The sequence below is a fragment of the Apus apus genome, chromosome 7 (genome assembly GCF_020740795.1).
Source record: "Apus apus isolate bApuApu2 chromosome 7, bApuApu2.pri.cur, whole genome shotgun sequence".
Taxonomy (NCBI): domain Eukaryota; kingdom Metazoa; phylum Chordata; class Aves; order Apodiformes; family Apodidae; genus Apus; species Apus apus.
The window spans coordinates 23,652,501-23,672,048 of record NC_067288.1 but is presented as its reverse complement, the minus strand read 5'-3'; the positions used below and the strand labels follow the sequence as shown (position 1 = coordinate 23,672,048).

General features: G+C 42.0%; 2 protein-coding genes across 10 annotated transcripts in view; one reads left to right on the top strand and one right to left on the bottom strand.

Annotated features, from left to right (window-relative positions):
• Positions 1–19,548, top strand: part of SPATA6 (spermatogenesis associated 6) — a 59,988-nt gene that overhangs the window by 35,294 nt on the left and 5,146 nt on the right. For 5 of the 9 annotated variants that reach the window (XR_007890029.1, XR_007890031.1, XR_007890030.1 and 2 more), the window contains exons 12-15: positions 2,910–2,998; positions 15,996–17,249; positions 17,776–18,010; positions 18,922–19,548. The exon at positions 18,922–19,548 is cut by the window's right edge. Coding sequence is in view for 2 of the 9 variants with exons in the window: in XM_051624852.1 (XP_051480812.1) it covers positions 2,910–2,998; positions 6,561–6,741 (270 nt within the window). In the remaining 7 variants the exon portion in view is untranslated. Of the gene's footprint in view, positions 1–2,909; positions 2,999–6,560; positions 12,672–15,995; positions 17,250–17,775; positions 18,011–18,921 lie in introns of those variants that run through there. The other 4 variants (XM_051624852.1, XM_051624851.1, XR_007890032.1 and 1 more) reach the window with 3 other exon arrangements.
• SLC5A9 (solute carrier family 5 member 9) overlaps positions 18,432–19,548 on the bottom strand; it is a 23,796-nt gene continuing 22,679 nt past the window's right edge. The window contains exon 14 of the mRNA XM_051624853.1: positions 18,432–19,052. Within this exon, the coding sequence (XP_051480813.1) occupies positions 18,844–19,052 (209 nt within the window). The 3' untranslated portion in view covers positions 18,432–18,843. The remainder of the gene's footprint in view (positions 19,053–19,548) is intronic.

Here is a 19,548-nt window from a genome sequence, read left to right as displayed (position 1 = left end):
TGTATCAGCAGGCAGTATGATAAAGGTGTGAGAGCCCAGGCCTCCCTGCAGAAACCAAAGGTACTGGCACCTGAGCTCTACTGGCTGGGATGTGGTGACTCCACTGACTACACTGAAGCCATGGTAGAAATGAAGGTTGTTGTCTCACTCCACTGGTGCAAGGTGTACTGAAGAGCATCTGTCTTTTTCTTTTCTTTCTTTCCCCAGATTTAGCCATCCTGGGCACCTCCTTCTGTTGCCTGCATGCTCTCATAATCTGGTTGTTTTCTCGTTTCTGTTCAGTCTTCTTTTTTAGCTTAGTTGTGGTGCTTATTGTTTTAAACTCTGCAAAACCTTTTCTCCTACATGCTAAGACTGTCTGATCTGGTTCAGTCTGTACCTCCCTCAGTTTGTAGATGAAAGTTATGATCTTGTGAGCTGCTGCCTCTGAAATAGAAGGTGCCTGTCACAGATTTCTGTGTTTCAGCCACTCCAAAATAGGTACAAATCATGTCAAACGCTTCTCTGATGTTTCAGTGAACATAAGAGAAGAAATTGAATTTCCTGACGGTCCAGCACCTACATGTAATAAAAGTTTGCACAGCCTGAACTATCTCCAGTGGTCCTTGACTGCTTTCCTTGAAAAGCAGACTGTGACTTTGGGATAGAAGATTTACTAGTTTGTTAGGAGAGCTGGGTGGCTGGTTACAAAGCCTCTCCATACAGTCATAAAGAGTGTTAAATATAATAATAGTTAACGGAGAATTAGATCATTTTCTTCCTATTTACTTATTTTACTTACATAATTTAAAATAGTCTGGCCTAGAATGACTTACACATCTGCTGATGACTTACACATGTGACTTACACTGTCAACCTGGTCTAGTGGGAGGTGTTCCTGCCCATGCCAGGGGGGTTGGAACTAGATGATCTTTAAGGTCCCTTTCAACTCAAACCATTCTATGATATCCACTTGATCCTGCAGTATTGCACAAATGCACACAAATTTGCAGGTGTGGTGTGAGACTTTGAAGCGGGATGCTTTCTGTTAGCTCACCTTGTCACTGCCACTATCAAACTCTTGCTGAATACTCACAGAGATTAATAATCAGAGATGATGCTTCTCTGTTTCCTCTCCCATTGGAAAACCTCATGTTTCTGCCCTGAAAAATCCAGATATCTTGGTATGGGGTAGGCTTTTGAGTCTTTAATTAGTCTGATAAGAACAGTGCTGGAAAAGGAGCATTTTTCTCCCTCCATTTTCTTTAACTGAGCAATGGGAGGAATGGGAGGAGGTTACAGAGAAGTCTCTCAGTGTTTGGTAATCATGCACAGCTAACTTGTGAAATCTGTGCTAACAGCAACTGACCTGCTTAAAAAAAAAATCAGGTCTACTCGTGGAGGGTACTGTAAATACACCAGGATTGGTTGTGCTTCCCCAGATGGCCCAAAATCTAGGCTGCCATGGATGGAAGAGGTAAAGTGGTCATCTGGAGAATGAGGGAATAGTGTAGTCAGTGCACTGGCAATGAGGTGAGTAGATTTTGGCTCCAGTCTGGGTCCTTCTCCAAACTTTGAAAGGTTAAAAAGTATCTCTTAGCGTTTCATTCCAAAGAGCTTAATGCTAAATAACCATTCCCAGAAGCATCCAGCAGTGTTTTCCAAAATTTTGTTTCCATAGTGCTCTGTAAAAACACTGTGACTGGAGCTGTGCTGCAGATTCCTTAGGGTGTCCACTGCAGCTTTTCTGCTGTGACATTCTGACAGTATCAGAATGTTTCCATCTTTTTTTTTTTTTTTTTCTTTCTGGAACATAATTTGCCTCTGGCAAATGCTGCAGATTTTATTTATCACTGTACCCTGTTTCGTCATCTGTGCTTTGTTGCTGTGACTGCTGAAGGAGGAGACTTTTCCTGTTTACAAACACACTTATTGCATTGTATTTCACCATAACAAATTGAGTGTGTTTTTCTCTCACCCATGCACCTGCCATTCAGTTTCCTCTGCATCTTATTGCTATCTACAGCTGTATTTATTGCCATTTCTCCTGGTTTTGCATTACTAGCAAGCATGATTATTTCTGCTGCACAGGGGTTTTTCTCCAGTTATTTCTTCTGTAGCATGAAAGATGATTTTGTTTACTAATCCTTACAGCAATTGACTTCTGCTAAAAGCATCACTTGATATCACCTCTTAGGCAGGGTCTTTGCTCTTCAGAGTAGAGCAGAGGTGATTGTGTGTGTGGTGGAATTTCTACCATCCTGTCTCAGGTGAGCAGCTGGCTCCCTTCACATGAGATGTATTGTTTCTTACTTACCTAAGAGGGCAAATATGGGTTAATTAGTCTCTAGATAGCATTTGGAAGGTAAGAGTTCTTTCCAGTGACTCCTGAGAATACCACTGAAGGGTCACTAAATGTATCACAGGTATTTTTTAAAGTTGGGTAAGCATGTTCTCAGCCCTGTACATGGAATTGAAGTATTTAGATATGTAGAATTCTGTCTGGTCAAATGCATTAAATGGATAATGAGAGCTCACTATAAAAACTAATAAAGAATAAGTTGCAGGTTCTTTTTCCACTCTTCTGCAAGAAACAGAAGTAAGGCAGTGAGCAGCAGGTTTCATAGCATTTAACCAATGTGTTTATTGGGGATTATTGAAGCTTGTGCTGTCTGTATAGTTCTTTAGGTCTACACTGTCTAGAAATTCTTTCCAGTTTATTACCTGAAAATTATTAGCTGAGTTGTGCTGAACTTAATTAAAAGTGTTCATAAATGGCATTTGGCTCATTACACCTCGTCCCTTTCTCCCCTAAGAAATGTAAGCACTTTAATAGTCTTCTCCTAAATAGGAAGAAAGTATTTTTGAAATTAGATCATTGTAATCAGAAACCAGTGTAATGAGAATTTGATTCCTGGTTTTCTTTTTAGGATGAGAGTGACGCATCAAAAGGAGACTTGAGGAAGACAAGAGAATCTTTGCTTGAAGCACCTTTATCCATGAGTGAACTGCAGAGCAGGTAAGGAGTTTTTGTCTGACCATGGCAGAGTGCTCATGCTCATGATATTGCCCTTTAAATTTGGCTAAAAATGTATCTTCCTATTTTGAGCTATGTAATATATTGCATTGGGAAAAAGCTTCGTTAGTCCTACCAAGCTTTTTCACCTAAAAGGCAAACATGGTTAACTATCATTATGCCTTTCATGCTGTTTGGCACTGTGTCAGTAGTCTGCATAAAACACTGATTTGGGAGCTGGATTGGGTCATAAAAATGATCCTTGAGCAGTAGCTTTTTGGATTTTATCAAGCAGAGAGCAAATGTCAGTTTAAAAATAACCAGTCGGTTATTTTTTCTTAAAGCTATGGGAGTGCAAAAGTAAATGGAAGTTTGTTTAATAACATGGTTTGGGGCTATTTTATTAGTGGTGGGGCTTTTTTCCAAAACACATATTTGGAAAGGGGAAGCATTTTAAAATACACAGCAAGTAAATATACTCTGGTTTAGTGCATCAGGAGGCTGCATTTCAGGAGACATCTTGAAAACCTGACAGCCTGAAAACCTGGTTTATCTAAGTTAGTTATTCTGTGTACTCCTCACATTCAGGACTAGGATGTAATTTTAATATTTTACTTAAAAGACACCAACTGCATAGATTTTGACAACTTCTGCAGTAGAAAATATCAATATTGGTGGTCTCTATGAACAGAGTGTTTTGTAAAATATTTTGGGTATGTGTTGGAGGAAAGATACTAAGTAATGTAAAATGTTGTAGGATGGTATGATTTTTCTGGTTTACTATATATTAAGAGAGAAGTCCTGGACCTGTGATGCTAAATTTGTGAGGTGCTGACAATCTTTTCATAATTCAATGTGATGCAATATTTTATAAGAAATGCTTCCCAAATCAGTGCTGTGCACCACTGGCAGGAGGGTAAATTGGGTGTCATAGCAAACATCTGCTTGCAATTCCTAAGCTCTAAAATCTTCATTTATGATTTGTTGGCTTTTAAAAAAAAATCCCTGTGATTTGTAGTCACCTCTGCACAAGGGATCTAGTTAGTCTTAGATTTTCACAGGTATGTGAAGTTGCTACTGAGACTGTTAGCATTTCTCTCCCTGTGCTCACTCCTGTATTCTGCAGGTAGCCTTTTTGCTCCTTTATCCTTTGTCCTGACAGCTGCTGCAATTAAATTGTGTAGGATGTGTCTGTGAGAGAGAAAACACAAGTTTTTGTTTTGAAGCAGCTTTGGGACTTTGATGCTGAAACTGCAGCCTGTGGAAAAAAAAAAAAAAAGAAAAAAAAAAAAGAGAGAAACAAATCCTAATGCACCAGAATCAGGAAGTGATGGGATATGAAATGTGGCACACAAGTTAGGAAAGGGCTTGGTGCTTGGGTTTAGAGGCAGGCAGCACTTGTCCCTTTCACTGGAGGGCAAGAGATAAAAGGACTCGAGGACAGTCTGATTGCTGAGTGTTGCCACAGTGCTCATCAACAGGACACAAGGACAGAGAGTTCACAGAAGGACATGGTACTGTCAACCAAATGCTGGCAGTAAAGTAGATGATTGAAAACCACTGGGAGTGAGGAAAAGGTCTGTGTTTTGTGAAATATTTAGTATATGATTCACTCAGAAAAGAACTTCTGGGACTCTTCAAGGAGATGTATGAGGGAACAAAAGCGTATGACAGGTATTTCAGAGCAGGGAGTTGCATGCAGAAATCCTGCTGTTAATATGATTTGTGAATGTAATTCCCAGATTGCTTAGCTCAGGTTGTCAGCTGGTTTCCAGTGGAGACAGGAGAAGAACTCTTCCCTAGCTTGGTTCTGTCTTTGTCCACACCAGTGCTAGGTATCTCATGTGCAAGGACTGCTTAATGGAAATAGACACACACACACATATACCTCTCCAAAGAAAGAAGGGAAAACAAAGCTTATGTCTTTTTTTAAGTCTTTGTCATTACCAAAGTAAGTTACTGTTGTTTTTGTGAGTCTTTACTCCAGTTAAAGTGGTTGGATTTGCAGTGTCTCAAGCTTTTAGTAGCAGAACAGACAAGCACAAGGCTGACTGCTGGAAATGGATTCCAAGAAAAGGGTGTCAGAGTTGTTGATTTTGGTTTTTGGTAGGTTGGTTCCTTTGTGTCCAAACTATGAAGCACAGTTCACCCTCTCCAGGGTGATAGTTTTAAATTTTCTTCATGCTGTTGACTGATTTCAGATGTTGGTGCTTTTTTAAAAAAGTATGAAGGTGGCCTTCCTCCTTTTTTAAGACTGGAGCCACATAAAAGTCTTCTTGTTGTTTTATGTGGTTTACATTGACATCACCATAATATCTGAATGAAAGAAATCTAAAAGCAAAAGCTGTTCCTTCTTTTGTTTTCCACAGAAGAAGCTTAGAAATGTGAAATTAAAAAATGGATCCTACATCATCTTCTTTCCTCACCATCTTCCTTACTTTAAGTGGAAAAAAAAAATGTGTTTAGATGCAACTAGCTAGAAGTGTATTTATTAGTCCTTTGACATAAGGTTTCTTTCAATTTTGTCACAGGTCTTTACTGATACTAACTTGAGGACAAAGTTTTAAGTACTGGTTTGGCCATAGAGAATTAATAAATGATATGTATATAAGAAAACATAAAGCTTCCCTGTGAAATGTCAGCCCTTTCCTAAGTGAGGATGGTCACTGGAAGCTTCACATTTCCAATTTTATTTCCCAGACTGAGAACTTCACATAAGGCTGAAGATAGCTCAGTCCTAAAATGTCTTAAGTGCCTAAATCCCTGAGCAGATGTGAAAAATGTCACCTCAGCTTATGATTTTTGAGCTGCTTGCTTCATGCTTTATTACAGGAAAAATGGCTCATTTCATTATATGCCACAAGCCTTTGTTTTGAAAGTGTCTGTAGAAGGCAAATAGTCAGGAAGTTTAGATCTTTATGCTTCAGATTTGTCAGTGTTTCATGATGACAGAGAATGAATTTCGCTTCATAGATCTCGGAAAGAATTTCTCCAAGCAACTGAAATATGAGGCTGTGTTTGTGTTTTAGTATGAAAACAGTGACACAGAAGATGGGGTGGGGAAGGGAGGCTCGATTGCCACTATATCATAATGGATTCTGTGGAATATTTAATCCAAGATGCATCCGATAGAGCTCTTTACAGCTGCAACCACAGTAATTTAATACACCTCTGATAGATTGTCTTCATATTGAAATAGCTGCTTGTGGAGACGTTTTGACCTTCACAGGACACAAAAATCCTGCTGTGTTGCTCCTGCATAGGCTTAGTGCCTAGTCACACTGCCTGTCAAAATGGAGCAGAATTCCTGCCTGCTCTTTGAAAATTAATGCTCTGTTTGGGAGGTATTATCAAGTGGACTCAGAGAAATGGGGGAGAACTTGTGTGACTGAATAACAGGGGCTCCCAGTTCTTGGCAGTAGGTGCAGTGCAGTGTTTGTTTCTATTTGTGAAAGCTGATCTGCATTTAGCAGCTCTACATATGGATTTCTGCTGGTTTTGTGCTTCTGACTCATTTTCCTTGCCTTGATTTGATCATTATTTCTTATCTTCTTTCTCTTGACAGTTCACCAGTGCAGCAGAAAACTTCTGTTCACTTGGATAATGGTGAATATTGGTCTAGTCGTGCAGCTGCATACAAAGGGAAGTCTCACAGAGCAATCTTTGAAGAGAGTCTCTCAAAAATATATAGAAACATGTACCAAAAAGCTTCTGGCACTGTTTCAGACCAAATAATGCACTCCTGATAGCAATTCACCTGAAAATGCACAGTGTTCAGGTTTTTAATTAAACCTGTTTTTATATAAAACAAATATTTGTACTCTATTTTTAAAGAATATTTATGGTTGGGCATGGTTTTGGAGAAATGGGGTTGTGACCTGGGTTGCTAAGAGAGAACTGTTGACATCCCCCTATGTGTCTGTCCTGCCTCCCAAAAAAAAACCACCACACCAAACAACAGCAACCAAGCCCCTCCACACTTAATCAGATGGTGTTGCTCTTCTGAGACTATGAAAAGAAAGTAATTTGAAGACTAGTAGGTCTACTGGACATGGCTGTCATTGCATCAACTCAGGTTTCAGTTGCAGCCAATTCTTTTTAAAGAATTAAAGCTATTTAGTAACATAAACAGAATTAGTGGAAGCAGCAATGTCCTGGTGTTAAGAGAAGGGGTCTAAAGAGGAAGGTGAATGTGAATTTTGATTTAAAGGTGTTCCATCTGGGGCAAAGGGAACTGTTTTCTAGAAAATTGCCTTTGGATTGTTTATTTTTGAGAAGGGCAGAAACTCTGATACTGACTATAGACATGCTTGCAAAGTGGTTTCAGGACCCTTTACTCACAGATTGTCTAATACTGTCAAATTTTAAAAGAAGCCCACCTAGCCCAGCAGCCTTTTTATCAGAAGAAAGGTCATCTTCACACACCCTGTGCATTTTGAAGTTTCCAGGTTCTCTTGGATGCAGCCATGACATTTGCCAATACGCTTGTAATTTTAAAAAATATGAAGAAGGAACGAGTGTGGATGGGAGACATGCTGGAGCTAGTGAGCAAGCTCCTCATACACCCTGTACAGGCCTTCTGAAGCTCCTGCATCACAATCCCACCTAATTTGGAGCCCTTCCTTCCCAGTCTGCTGGGATCCTGTTGGCAGAAATCGCATCGTTTTTGCTAAAGGCCACCAAATGTTCATCAGCAGTTTGATGCTCTCCCCAGGGGTGGAACCTTTTCAGCCTTGCATTGAACAGATCCCACATTAACAGACCAGGGCAAATTGCCCATCTATTGAAAAGCAGACTGTTTTAAAAGGGCAAGAGTGTCCATCTCCTGCTTCCTTGCAGAATGTGGGGAGAAAAAACAAATGCCTGTTTTGGCTCCTTTCCTGGCTGAGCGAACAGATTCAGTTACACCAGTGCCATTTTACCTGTTATGAATGGATGAAGGACAAAGCTAGCAGTACAGATGGCAGAACATATGACTGTAACCTGCCAGCATGCCTAGATAAACAAAAAGTTGGGCTACTCTGCCTTCCGTCGTTTAATGCTGAGACAACATAATTGATTTGAGGAAGCAGTTGGTGAGCAATGATGCTAGTGGGGAAGCACGTTGAAAGGCTTCGTGCTTCTGTTTCAGCAAAGGGGACTCTCAGAGGAAGTGTCTTGTGTACAGACATTTCTGTTCCTTGTAACTGTTGAACCAGTTGAAGTGAATTAACCCTGATAACTTCCTGTCCCTGATGCCATTTAGCACATTAGTGCTTTCAAAGGGCATTAGTTGCAGTCTTATGCTGTGGGTGAGTGTTGAGTCACTGTGTGAAGCAGTAGCAGCACAACTGTTTGCAGAAGTGAAAAGTAAAACTTGGCACTAGCTGTGCCACTGAAGGCATGGTGGCCATGGAGTATTGTCCTACCCCTACCTGGTAGTCACCCATTCATTAGTCTGTTCCTGTGACCTCATATTAGTCCCTAAAGGAATAGGTTCTTTCTCCTTGCTGTTCAGGAAAGTAGGCATGTTCAAATGGATCCTAAATAGCCAGGGCACATTCTGAGAGATACTCTCCGAGCTTTTGGTTCAAAATGGATCTACTGAAATCCGATGGTTGCTGCTGTGTGTTTGAGCCAGAAGTTTCATTGCTCTTCTCATGGTATCCCAGGGTTTCAATTCAGTATTCTGTGTCTTTTCCCTCTCTAGTGTCAGAGCCCAGTAAAAGTTACAGTCTCCTGAAGACTGGCAGCTCCTCTTTGGCCTGATCTGGTTCTGTGACATAGAAGTACTGTGCCATTTTTCCCTCCCCAGCAATCCAGTCCCTGTTTGTTCAATATGTAAGAAGGCTGGAATGCTGAAGCTTTGGGATTTTTTATATCGATGAGTAAGGACACAAGTTGCCATGAATTCAGGACACAAGGAGGGGATGAGGAAGGTTGGAGGCCACTGTGAAAAAACAGGGTAAGGTTTTTGAGGGGTCTAGAAGAATGGCTGGGGTATCTCTGTTTAATTCCCTAGCTGAAGAAAGGATGCCTATGGTAATATGGCAACCTTTGATTTTTCATCAAAGATGAAAAATAATTTCAGGAAAGGTGAAAACTGGATGAGAGGGAAAAAAAAAAAAAGTGTCATCTATTGAATTTTGACCGGTATGAATATTCTGACTGCAGCTTTTGCAGGCAGCATAACAACAAATGAAGCAGAAAGACTGAGTGTCTTTGGCCCTGCTCCAGCTGTGAGGAGACATAGTATGTCTGATAACTTTCTGAATCAGCTGCTGCAGGATCTGTGTTTCTCTGGGGTCAGAGTCATCCCACAGCTTATTCGCTGTGATACAGCCAGAGCGTTCCCTTCCCAGCACCGTGCTGGAAATCCGGTTTGTTTAATGGAAAACTTTTATCAGAAATATGACTTAAGACCCGAATTACTCTGATCTGTCTGTAAAATCTGCAAGCCACTTCATTTTCAGAAGCATTTGGCCCCTTCCCTGTTTGCTCAGCTAACCCTGCTATTAATATGCACGCAGCTCGAGTGCACCGAGCGCCGCTGCTCCTCTGCTGCTGCCGTGGGTGATAAGTACGGGTTCAGGCAGTGAACCAACACAGTAATAAACTGTAATTGTTTAGTGCACCTTGCCTTCTAATGCAATTTAAATCCCTTCTATCAAATGCAAATTTCCAGGTTCCTGATTAGAGCTTTAAATAGCATTTTCTGTGCTCATTCCTTATCTTTCGCCATCCACAAAGTGGCCTGTCAGTGACAGTGGGATGGCAGAATTCCCCCCCCCCTTGCTTTCCCTCCTAAAGGAAAGCTGCCTACTCACATCTAGAAATAATGGGCTACATTAAGAGTGAAGTAGTGTTTTTCTGTAGAGTCTATCTCTTGCCCTCCCCAAGTTACTATAACACGAGTATTCTCACCACATGCTATTCAGTATCCATTGTTGCTTGCAGTATGCAACCAATATTTGAATCACTTTCATTTTAATAAGTCAGAGTCTGCTTCCTACTTGCTCCCTTCTCTCTTTCCTACAAATAACTCAGTATTGGGGTGGCTTTAGGCGAACTACCTGCCTGTGTTTAGTAGAAATGCAAATCCTTTGCTGAGTAGCAGTTGCTGTGGAAATCACTCAATCATTGACCTGTTGTGGAATAAAGGCAAAAATGTCAAACTCTTTAATGATTTGCCTTATCTAAGTTCTCAACTGGAAGAAGGAAAGCTTAAATTGGTTCACTGGGGACAAGAGGTATAGGGATGGCAAGAATAATGGGAACAGGTGGGAGCAGCTCTGTAAGATAGATGGGCAGCAGAGTTTATACTCCAAATCTGAGCAGCTTGGAAGATGATGGGGCTGGTTTTTAGCTAGTGCATCGTGTTTGAATTTTACTATTACTTAGCAGGCTGCCAAAACAGTGAGGGGAAAAAGAAATCTACCCATAGGTGTTGGGAATCCATTTTTTGGGTAAAATAACAGAATATTTAGCTCTGCTCAGTGTTACATTGTTCCAAACTCCTTATCATTATTACCTCAGCTATAAAGTAGGGAGTTTGTGCTCCATTGAAGCTTAATTAAATGCCTGTGAAGTGCTTTGGGATCCTGAGGTGAATGTTACAGAAATTATTTTGTGAAAGCCTGGCCGAAAGTCCCATCTCATCTCCAGGTTACTAAAAAAGGCTTTATTTTAATTTTCCCAGGTTTATTATGTTTTAATCAGATAATTATTAAGCAAGTCTTAATCTTATCAATATAGAAACCTGTTAAATCTAAGAGATGGCTGAAAAAGATAATTAACTGCTTTACTGCATGTGCTTTTAGGAGCTAATCTTTACAGCTGGTATCCTGATTGCTCTCCTCTTATTTTTAATTTATTTTTTTTTAATACAATTTTTTTTTTTTGGTCATTGTGATGTTTTAGTGCCTCCTGCTATGGGTAGTAATCAGCACTGTTCACAGAATCATAGAATGATTAAGGTAGGAAGGGACCTTAAAGATCATCAGGTTCCAACCTCCTTGCTGTAGATTTACATCATTTGTTCTCATCCTCTCCCCAGGAGCAAGAGGGTGTGTGCAGCTTGACAGTGGAAAAGTTTGTCTAGGGTGCCCTAGGGTTGTCAGAGAAAGGAAGCTGGAAAGAATCTCTGCCTTTGCAGCCCATGTGCAAGGAGCAGCTTGTGTTATCATTCTGCCCTTCATACTTTTTAAGCTTGAAAGTGTTTTTTTTAAAAAACTGAACTATGCAAACAGAATTCTTGGCCTTTTATCAGTGGTCACTTAACTATAAATCTTGTAACGTGGAACCTCTGGGTCATAGGAAAGTCTGCCATGATGTTAATTAGTTACTTCAATGGTTACATAGTGATCGTGATCAAGATGCTGATAAGAGATTTGTTTAGTATTTGAGGAATTTGGGGAAACTTTCAAATCAATTAAATGTAGCTGCTTGGCTCCAGTGAAAACAATTGAAGCTAAGAGAGAACAGCACTTGTGTGAATGGTGTTAATGAGCTACCTCAGTGACTGACATGGTGTCTGGTTTAGTTGATGGGCTCTGGTAGCAGCAGGGAACCTGTCTTTGCCCAGTTCTTTTCAGTAGCAAGAAATAAACCAGTATTGTGAGAAGTGAACAAAAAACGCCTAATATTCCTACTTCTGTTGCACAGTGAACTATTAAGCACAAGCCCTGTTGATTACATTGGTTTCTACTGCTTGTCCATGGAATTCAATTTGGCCGATGGTGTCCATCAGCAACCAAAACCCTTAAAAATGAGGCTGTAGCTTCTTTTGTTAACAATGCTGGCTTGTCAAAGATGTGCAGTTTGTTCCGTTTGTCTTCAGTGAGAAATTCTCTGAAGTGCAGTGATAATTTGCCTGGATGGCAACATGGGGGAACTGTAATCTTTCTCTTTGTTTGATCGGTGCGGAGACTGTGATTTTTCTTGTGTGTTTCCATCCTATTCCTGGTGATTGCTTCTGACCTAGCAGAGAACTCTCTGCAGCCTGAGAAGTGGTCATCTGAGCTGCCTTCTCACCTCTTCAGGGAAAGGAGTTTGTTATTGCAGACCAGTGTCCCTCCTGGTTGGTAAGAATTGACTGATCCTGGGGATAGAGCAGAAATCTTGGTTCTGTGGTCAGGCATTTGCATAACCCTGTAGAGCTGGTGCCACTGAATGAGCAGAGCTTCCCACAAAGTGGGGGTGGGAGGCTGAACGCAGGGGTAGACTTTGAGAGTGGGTTGCTGCCTGGTCTGCCATGTATTATGCATTTGTATACCAGGAATTATCAGTGTCTAAAATAACCTGTGAAAATTCTAAGTAACAAAAGCACCATTTACATTACTAAACAGTGGTGAATTCTAATGCTTTTTTATTTGTATTGTTACACTGACTTGAATTTTTGAATGTTTAGCTAATTGAGTTGTTGCTAAGACTGTAGTTGTATCAACTGTTTCATTCAGTATTCCTGTAGTAAACATTTGCTAGGAGGTTGCTTTCTCTGCCTGCCTTGTTTTCACCACAGTCATCTAGTGTTTACACATACATTTTAGCCTCTGTGCCATTTTTGAAGGCTTTATTTGTCTCATTTATGTTTTTGGTTTGGATAATACTTAAATATGAAATCCATCTGGGAAACATATTGTATATTCACGTTGAGGGTAAAGCCAGTTTTTAATTAAAATTTTATACAGCACTTGTATTTCACTTTGTCCTGTTTTATTATGAAACACTTCAATCTTCTTCCTAAAACACATATGTCTTGTGCGTTTCAAGATGTTCCTTGTTGCTCATGCAGAACCAGTTTCAGAGCTCTGTCAGCAGAGTGCCATATGTTCTGGGCTTCATTTAGCTTCTCTGGTGGTTGTGTAGGCAGCATGTTGGATGTAATGCAGCTAAGCTCTGCTCCATGCTTTGCTTTGTAAACTTGTCAAAAGAGGAAAAAAGCAGGGAGAAGAAAACACTGCATGATGCTCGAGTGATTTGAATTGTCAGGCAGTTTTGGTACCTTGGCCAATGAAAATGGAGGTTTCTCGTGTATTTGGGGATTTTCCTTTATTGTGGCTTATGCACAGCCTGTAAAGTGATGTATCCCTCAGGGCTACCCAGTGTTACACCCAGACAGGACTGAGGTATCACCCAAGCCCATTTGGAAATGACGAGCATTAAGTGCTCTTCATTTTGCATTGATCTGCTATTTTAAATTTTTAAAAGGCAAGGTAAGGAAAAGGGAAAGGGGAAGAGAAGATGAGCACCTGAAGGGATTGTGCTTGTCTTTGTTGTCTGCTGGCTTTGTGGAAAGTAACTCTCCACTGATTAAATAACTGGTTCTGAACGGAGAAATCCCAGGACTAGTGGTGCTGTCCTGTTTAAAATTTAAGAAAAATAAGTGATTTTTCTTACAAATCCATTCCAGTTTCTTCCCTGCCTCCATAATCTTGACTCTGAACCACTGGGTACCATCAGTCTTTAATGTACTGCCAGTATGTAGGAACACAGCCCTGTTTGTTGACAGTAGCCACACGTTGTCAGACCCTGAGCTGACCTGCTGAGAGCTTTTCAGAACCATCTCGGTGACTGTGACAGAGGACCAGGATATTTTTGTGATTCTGGTGCTAGAGCTTAAAAAAACAAACAAAAAATAAGGAAAATAATGAATAAGAAACTAGCCAAAAAGGAGTGCTTACTGTTTTGACTTTTCTGAGGTGTGAGGCTGGAGGGAAAGGGTTTCAGTGACTGCTGGATACGAGTGCACAGAGGAGTGGGGAGGGAACCTCGTGCAGTTCTGACCTAAGGTCAGTCAGAAATAACCAGCTGGAGTGACACGAGTGTAAACCTGGCTGAAGTGACAGGCAGCTCAGCTCCCAGGACTCTATTTACATATGTTGAAAACAAACAAAAAAAGCTGCCTTTGTTCCCGAGGAAAATGTATTTACTTGGCATTCAGCTCATGTATAATTTCGTGGAACTTCTTTCATGGAAGATGTAGAAACAAAGCAACTGACATTTCTGCTTTGATGTGAGGCTGAAGCTGAGATTTAATTTTGAAATATGAAAGTAAACTGAAACTGCCTCCAATTTAAAGGTGGAAGGTTTTTTAATGACCTTAAAAGTTTTGAGGTTTGGTGTTTTTTTTCCCCTCCCCTTAGGGACCAGAAGAAATTATAACAGTAATCTTAGTTATAGCTGTAAGTCTACAGAGACAGTGGCTGTAGGTTAATGAAAAATTGACACTGCTACTTGCCTGTGCTTCCAGCAGAATATTTTTTTTTCTTCAAACTGATGTGAACTATTGCACTGTGTGAGTTGGTTATGAGTCTCACATATTAAATTGAATGCTTCTTTTCTGGAAGCTACAGGAGCAAGTCACAGCTGAGTGTTTTGAACAGCATTTCGGTTTTGAACAAATACAGCAGAAGTTCTGGGTATCTTAAAATGGTTACCCTGGTCCTTCTACTCCCTCACATATACACACTCAGAAGTAAAGACTGATTTGTTAGTCTAAATCAGAAGGTGGGCCAAGGAACTGTCCCTGATGATCTCCATCCCAGTACTGAGCCCAGGGTCCTGCCAACCCAACCCCAGAGTAGTGTGGTAGAGAAACCAGTATCTGAGTGTTGCAAGAGCAGTTGCTTTTAGGTTGTGCATACATGTGTGTACTGTTATGCACTCTTATGTACAGTCCCCTTGTGTGGCCCTGGGACTCCTCGGGGGGGACATCCTGTGGCTCACAGCTTGTCCTTCAAGTGTCCTCTCCAGCAGCATCTCTGCTGTGTCCTTTGGGAAAGCTTGTTTCTTGTTCTTGGGAACCGTGCATGAACTCCGCAGCTCAGGCTGACTTTGGTACCTACTCTGACAACTTAATATCCCTGTTTGTTGTCCTTGGCATGGTGGTGCCATCTGGTCTTGTTTGGACAGCTTATCTATAATATTGCACTGCATGATATTTCAGTTCTTGCTTATGAAATCTTGGGCCGTGCTTGAATGGCAGAGGGATACCTTGATGCCAGCCTTTGGCCAGATGGCACATGCTTAAATAACATCCCCTGTGTACTGTGATGGAGATGGATACACAGAGGTGCTGGAAATTGTATCTGAGACGAAGGGAGGGAAGGCATGAAGGAGGCTTTGGATATTATATTGGGATCTCAGGTCAGAAATTAAAGAGCCATTGGATGTTCACAGACTTACCTGCTCCTGCTGAAGGGCTTGAAACCTATAACAGGTTCTGAAGAGTGCCCAGTTCTTGGGCTGAGGGGCTGTTCTGGACAAGAAGCATTCTCCATCTCTCCTGTAGGAGTTACAAGACTCAGCAGGTCACAGAAAGGTAGAGAAAATGTGTGCCTCTGAGAGTCAGGGGAGTGTTGTGAGGAGTGGAATTTGGGGCAATGATGGGCAACAGCAATAAAGATTCCTCCTTGAGAGAAGTCCTCCATGGGGGAGAAGGCTACGTTTGGGTGAGGAGGATGTTGTCAGCACCTTTCACTTCTCTGAAGAATAGGCAGTGATGTTTCCTTGCAATCTTTTCCAGCCTGATGGTGCCTTCCTCACCATTGCAGCAGCACTGTGTTGGGGCAGCAGCTTGGCTGTTGGCTTCTTCACTCGTTCCCCTGCTTCAGAGAAGGTTGTACAAAAATCTCAACTTGTTGTGACACCAACACTTTTACCCAGGCTAAAAAACAAATCAAAACAAAACACTTTAATTTATTGCTCCCTGTGCTGCCTTCCCAGTACATTGCCCTTACTGCTCAAGGCAAACAAACTAAAACCTGTTCATACTTGGCTTTGGGGAATCACCAAGGTTGGATGATACCTTCCACATTATGAAATGGGGAAGATAAATGTACTCCCTTGAATATATACACAGGACTGTGAGATAGGAGGCTTGAATTTGGTTTTTGCATCTGCTACATTTTGTCCTTTGCTGCTTCTTTTTTGGCTTTATCCCCTTTCTTTGCCTTTACATGATTATAAAGCCTCACTTGTCTGCATGCACTGCTCATAATTTTTGTTTGTGTGGTGTCAGCTCATAACAGACAACTGCTTAATGCAATGGAAGAGACTTGATGAAATCCAGCAGTTGAAAACCAGAGTGAGATGCAGTCATGCTAGAAATAAGGTACAGCTCCTTTTTTTTTCGTTAATGAAAGAGTATTTAGCTTCCAGAGCACCTTAGCCAGAAACTGGTTTAACCTTAGCTTGCAGCCTTTATGCCAGGATTTACAATTATGCTAAAAGAAACATGGCTAAGCTGGCAGTTTGATAAAGAAATAGGCAGGGATGTTCTGCCATATGCGTTGTGATTATTGCTCAGTCAAAGAGCCCAAATCCTACCCATAAATGCTCAGTCACAGTAGATTAAACTATTTAGATGCTCAGAGTCTGGTCCTACTGCAGTGTGTGGCCTGGATGTCTGCAGCCTGAGCTCTCACCACTTACCAAACTCCAGAGTGTCCTCAAAGTAACTGGAGATACAGCTCCAGCTTAAACGGGGGGTGGGGGGGGCAACTTGCTTCTCTTATTAACTCATTCATTACCTTTAAATCTTGATGTTAGCAGGGTTATTTTCTTTTATCTGGGGTTTAAAGCACTGTTCCCAACCTGGTATCTGGGTAAGACAAGAAAAGATGAATCCACTAAAAGGTAAGAAGTTGGCCTTATTATCTTGTAGGAGAAACGCTTCTTGACTATGTAATTCAAAATTGTTTTAAGCAACCTTCTCCTCTCTGCCCAGCAAGGAAGAGGAGTGATGTGCTGGTGTTGGAAACACTGGGTGCTAAGAAACAAGTAAGTGTTCTGCAGTATTGGGGTATGGGGGACACCTTCCAGGCACAAAGCTGTGGAGGGGAGAGTTGCTGGAGATGTCACAGAGCCAGGCATGTGGGGAAAATCCTGCAGAGACACAGCAGTGGGTAGCTGCACCAAACGGGGCACAAAAGGTAAGTTGCTGGGTATGAGCAAAGCAAAGCCAAAGCTGATATTTAGTTTTTGCATTACTATTTGCAGTAGAAGCCAGAGGTGGCTCTGATGTGTTCTTTAGTGTATTATTTCTTGTTTATTATTTACTCAAATGAGGGGAAGGGAAAGTAAAATGAGAGTATGCAGAAACAAGGAATCTAACCCATGTAAATTTACTGAGTTTGTTGCTTTTCCTCATAGGGACCAAAAGTACAGAAAGGTACTGGGACTCTGTCAGCCCATATCCTCTTCCACAGATTTCCAGGAGCTTTACCCTGGTGAAGTTTCCCTCTGTAGGAGCACAGGAAGCTTGTGATCCCAGGTAGGAGCTGCTTTAACTCAGAAACAGTGACTTTGCGCCAGGCTTCACCTGTGCCTGTCTGTGCACACCAAGAAGGCTGGGGGTGCTGCTACCTCCTTGTCCCAGCAAACAGGAGCAAGGAACCAGAGCAAGCACAGTGCCCTGTTTGCCAGCTTACTCTCCACCCTGCTAAAACATATGTGGTTTCATTTTTTTCCTTTGTAATAAACTGTGCCCACCACAGCGTATATTCCTTTAAATAACATTTTAAAATATTTTCCGGTAAATTAAAGTGATGACATGTTTGTAGGGCTCATTGTTAATTTCATTTCCTTTGGCTCAGCCAGCCAGATAAAATGCAATGTTATTAATCTTTGTTTAAAAGACGATCCTTGTGCTGAACAGTAATAAATGATCTTGATAGATTTGTCAGGAAAATGAATGATAATCATTTGCAGATAGACACAAGTATGGAAGATGAATAAGAAAATATGTATTGGCATCATTAATAACATCTGCTGCCAATGGACTTGTATATTGGTTGCAGCTCTGCAAGCCCTGGGTTCTGGTGAGGATATTGCAATTCATCAAGCCCATGAGGAGGGAGGCTGTGCAGTGCTCCGGGGTGATGACAACCTGCTCCCTGGGAAAGGCTCCTGAGGAGCCCGAGGCTGATCCCCGCCACACCCGCCATCAGATGGGCCTGTCAGCACCGAAGCCTTCCTGCCTGCACTTCCCCCTGTGGCTGGAAAAACTCTTCCTGACCCAAGGAATTTGCCGAGGTGAGTCAGAGGGGTCTGGACTTGGCCAAGGAGGGCAAGGTCCAGCCTGGGGCTTGGCCCAAGGAGGGATATTTCTTTTTCCTACCGTTGCCAGGTCACTGTGGTCCCACAGAGGCTTTCGTGTGTCAGTGCAGGAAATACAGCCACAATAACCAGAGGCAGAACTGATTTTGTCACTAAGGCACCTTTATTGCTGGTAATGCTGTTCAGGGGCAGGACTGTCCCAATGAGCAAATGAGGTCAGGCTGTTGTAAGACCCACTGTCATGAGGGGGGGTCCAGGAGGGTCGGGAGGTCCCTGTCCCCACTGTCCATGCCAACTGGGGGGGGGTCCAACATAGGTCCTGGGGTGGCTGTGGGAGCCAAGGTTGTCACCACTGAGTTAATCCAGTGGTCCCACACTAACTCCATCAAAATCTTGGCTGTATAAAAAATCTGCAGGAAGTGCTTAAGTCTGCTTCCCCTCACCAGTGTAACCCCAAAGTCCTTCCACCAAGAACAGCAGTGCAAAATCAGCCCTGAGCTGAGGGGAGCAAGGACCCAGCCATGCTGCAGCTGGGCTTGCTCCTTCATGGCTTGGCTCTGCACCTTAAAAATTGACCCCAGGTCTCCCAGACGTGACCAGTTTTGAGTCTTGGTCACACATTATCTTACAGAGAAACCAAGCCCCTCAGTCATTTCCAGCAAGCAGTGCCTCTAGGAAAGAGTCGTGCCAAGGAGTGCTGGCACCTCTGGGGACCATCACCAGGGTCTCTGTCACCTGATGCTTCTGGCTTAGACATGATGATGAGAACCCTTGAGAGAAACCGAAGCCACATGCTGCCTGACCCCAGCTCAGCTGAAATATGCCCACAGAAAGACATTAATGGTCAGCAGGAGAATGGCATTAACATTGCAAACATTCTTCCACAGGGGCTTTTCCTCAATGCTGGTGAGTCTCCGTTCCAGGGCAGCTTTCTCCTCCTGGGACAGGGAGGTTGCGGGGCCAGTGGACAGACCACAGAACCACAGGTACAGCTTTTTCCAACAGGGAAGCTCTGGTGCTGTGAGAGACAGACCAAAAAAACAAGTGTTACCATCTAGCCAATACTCCTCCCTCTCTCCTTCCACTAGTTTGGAGGTGCATTGACCAACCTGGAGTGGGGCTTGAGATGAGAGATACATGGTGATGATGGGAAATGGGAAGGGAAAGAAAGGGAAGGCAAAATGGAAAACTCTTGACGATGTACAGTACAGCCTGATTGAATTTGGTTCATTAGTTAATTACCAGACATATTCCTTCTCCTCCTCAACCCAGCTTCCATCCATTTCCACAAATTTTTGACAGCATGATGGTCCATTTAGAGATATTCTGGCTTATTTATTACACGTGACATGTTGGGTGAGGTGTGTTTTAATTGTGAGTCCTGTGCTGTGTGTATTTCACTGGTTGTTCTTTCCAAATATAACCTTTTTTTGAAATGCAGAATGACACAAGGCCTTGAAAAAGGTGCTACCCAAAAAAAAAAAACACCTAACCTCATTAAACTGTCAACTGCT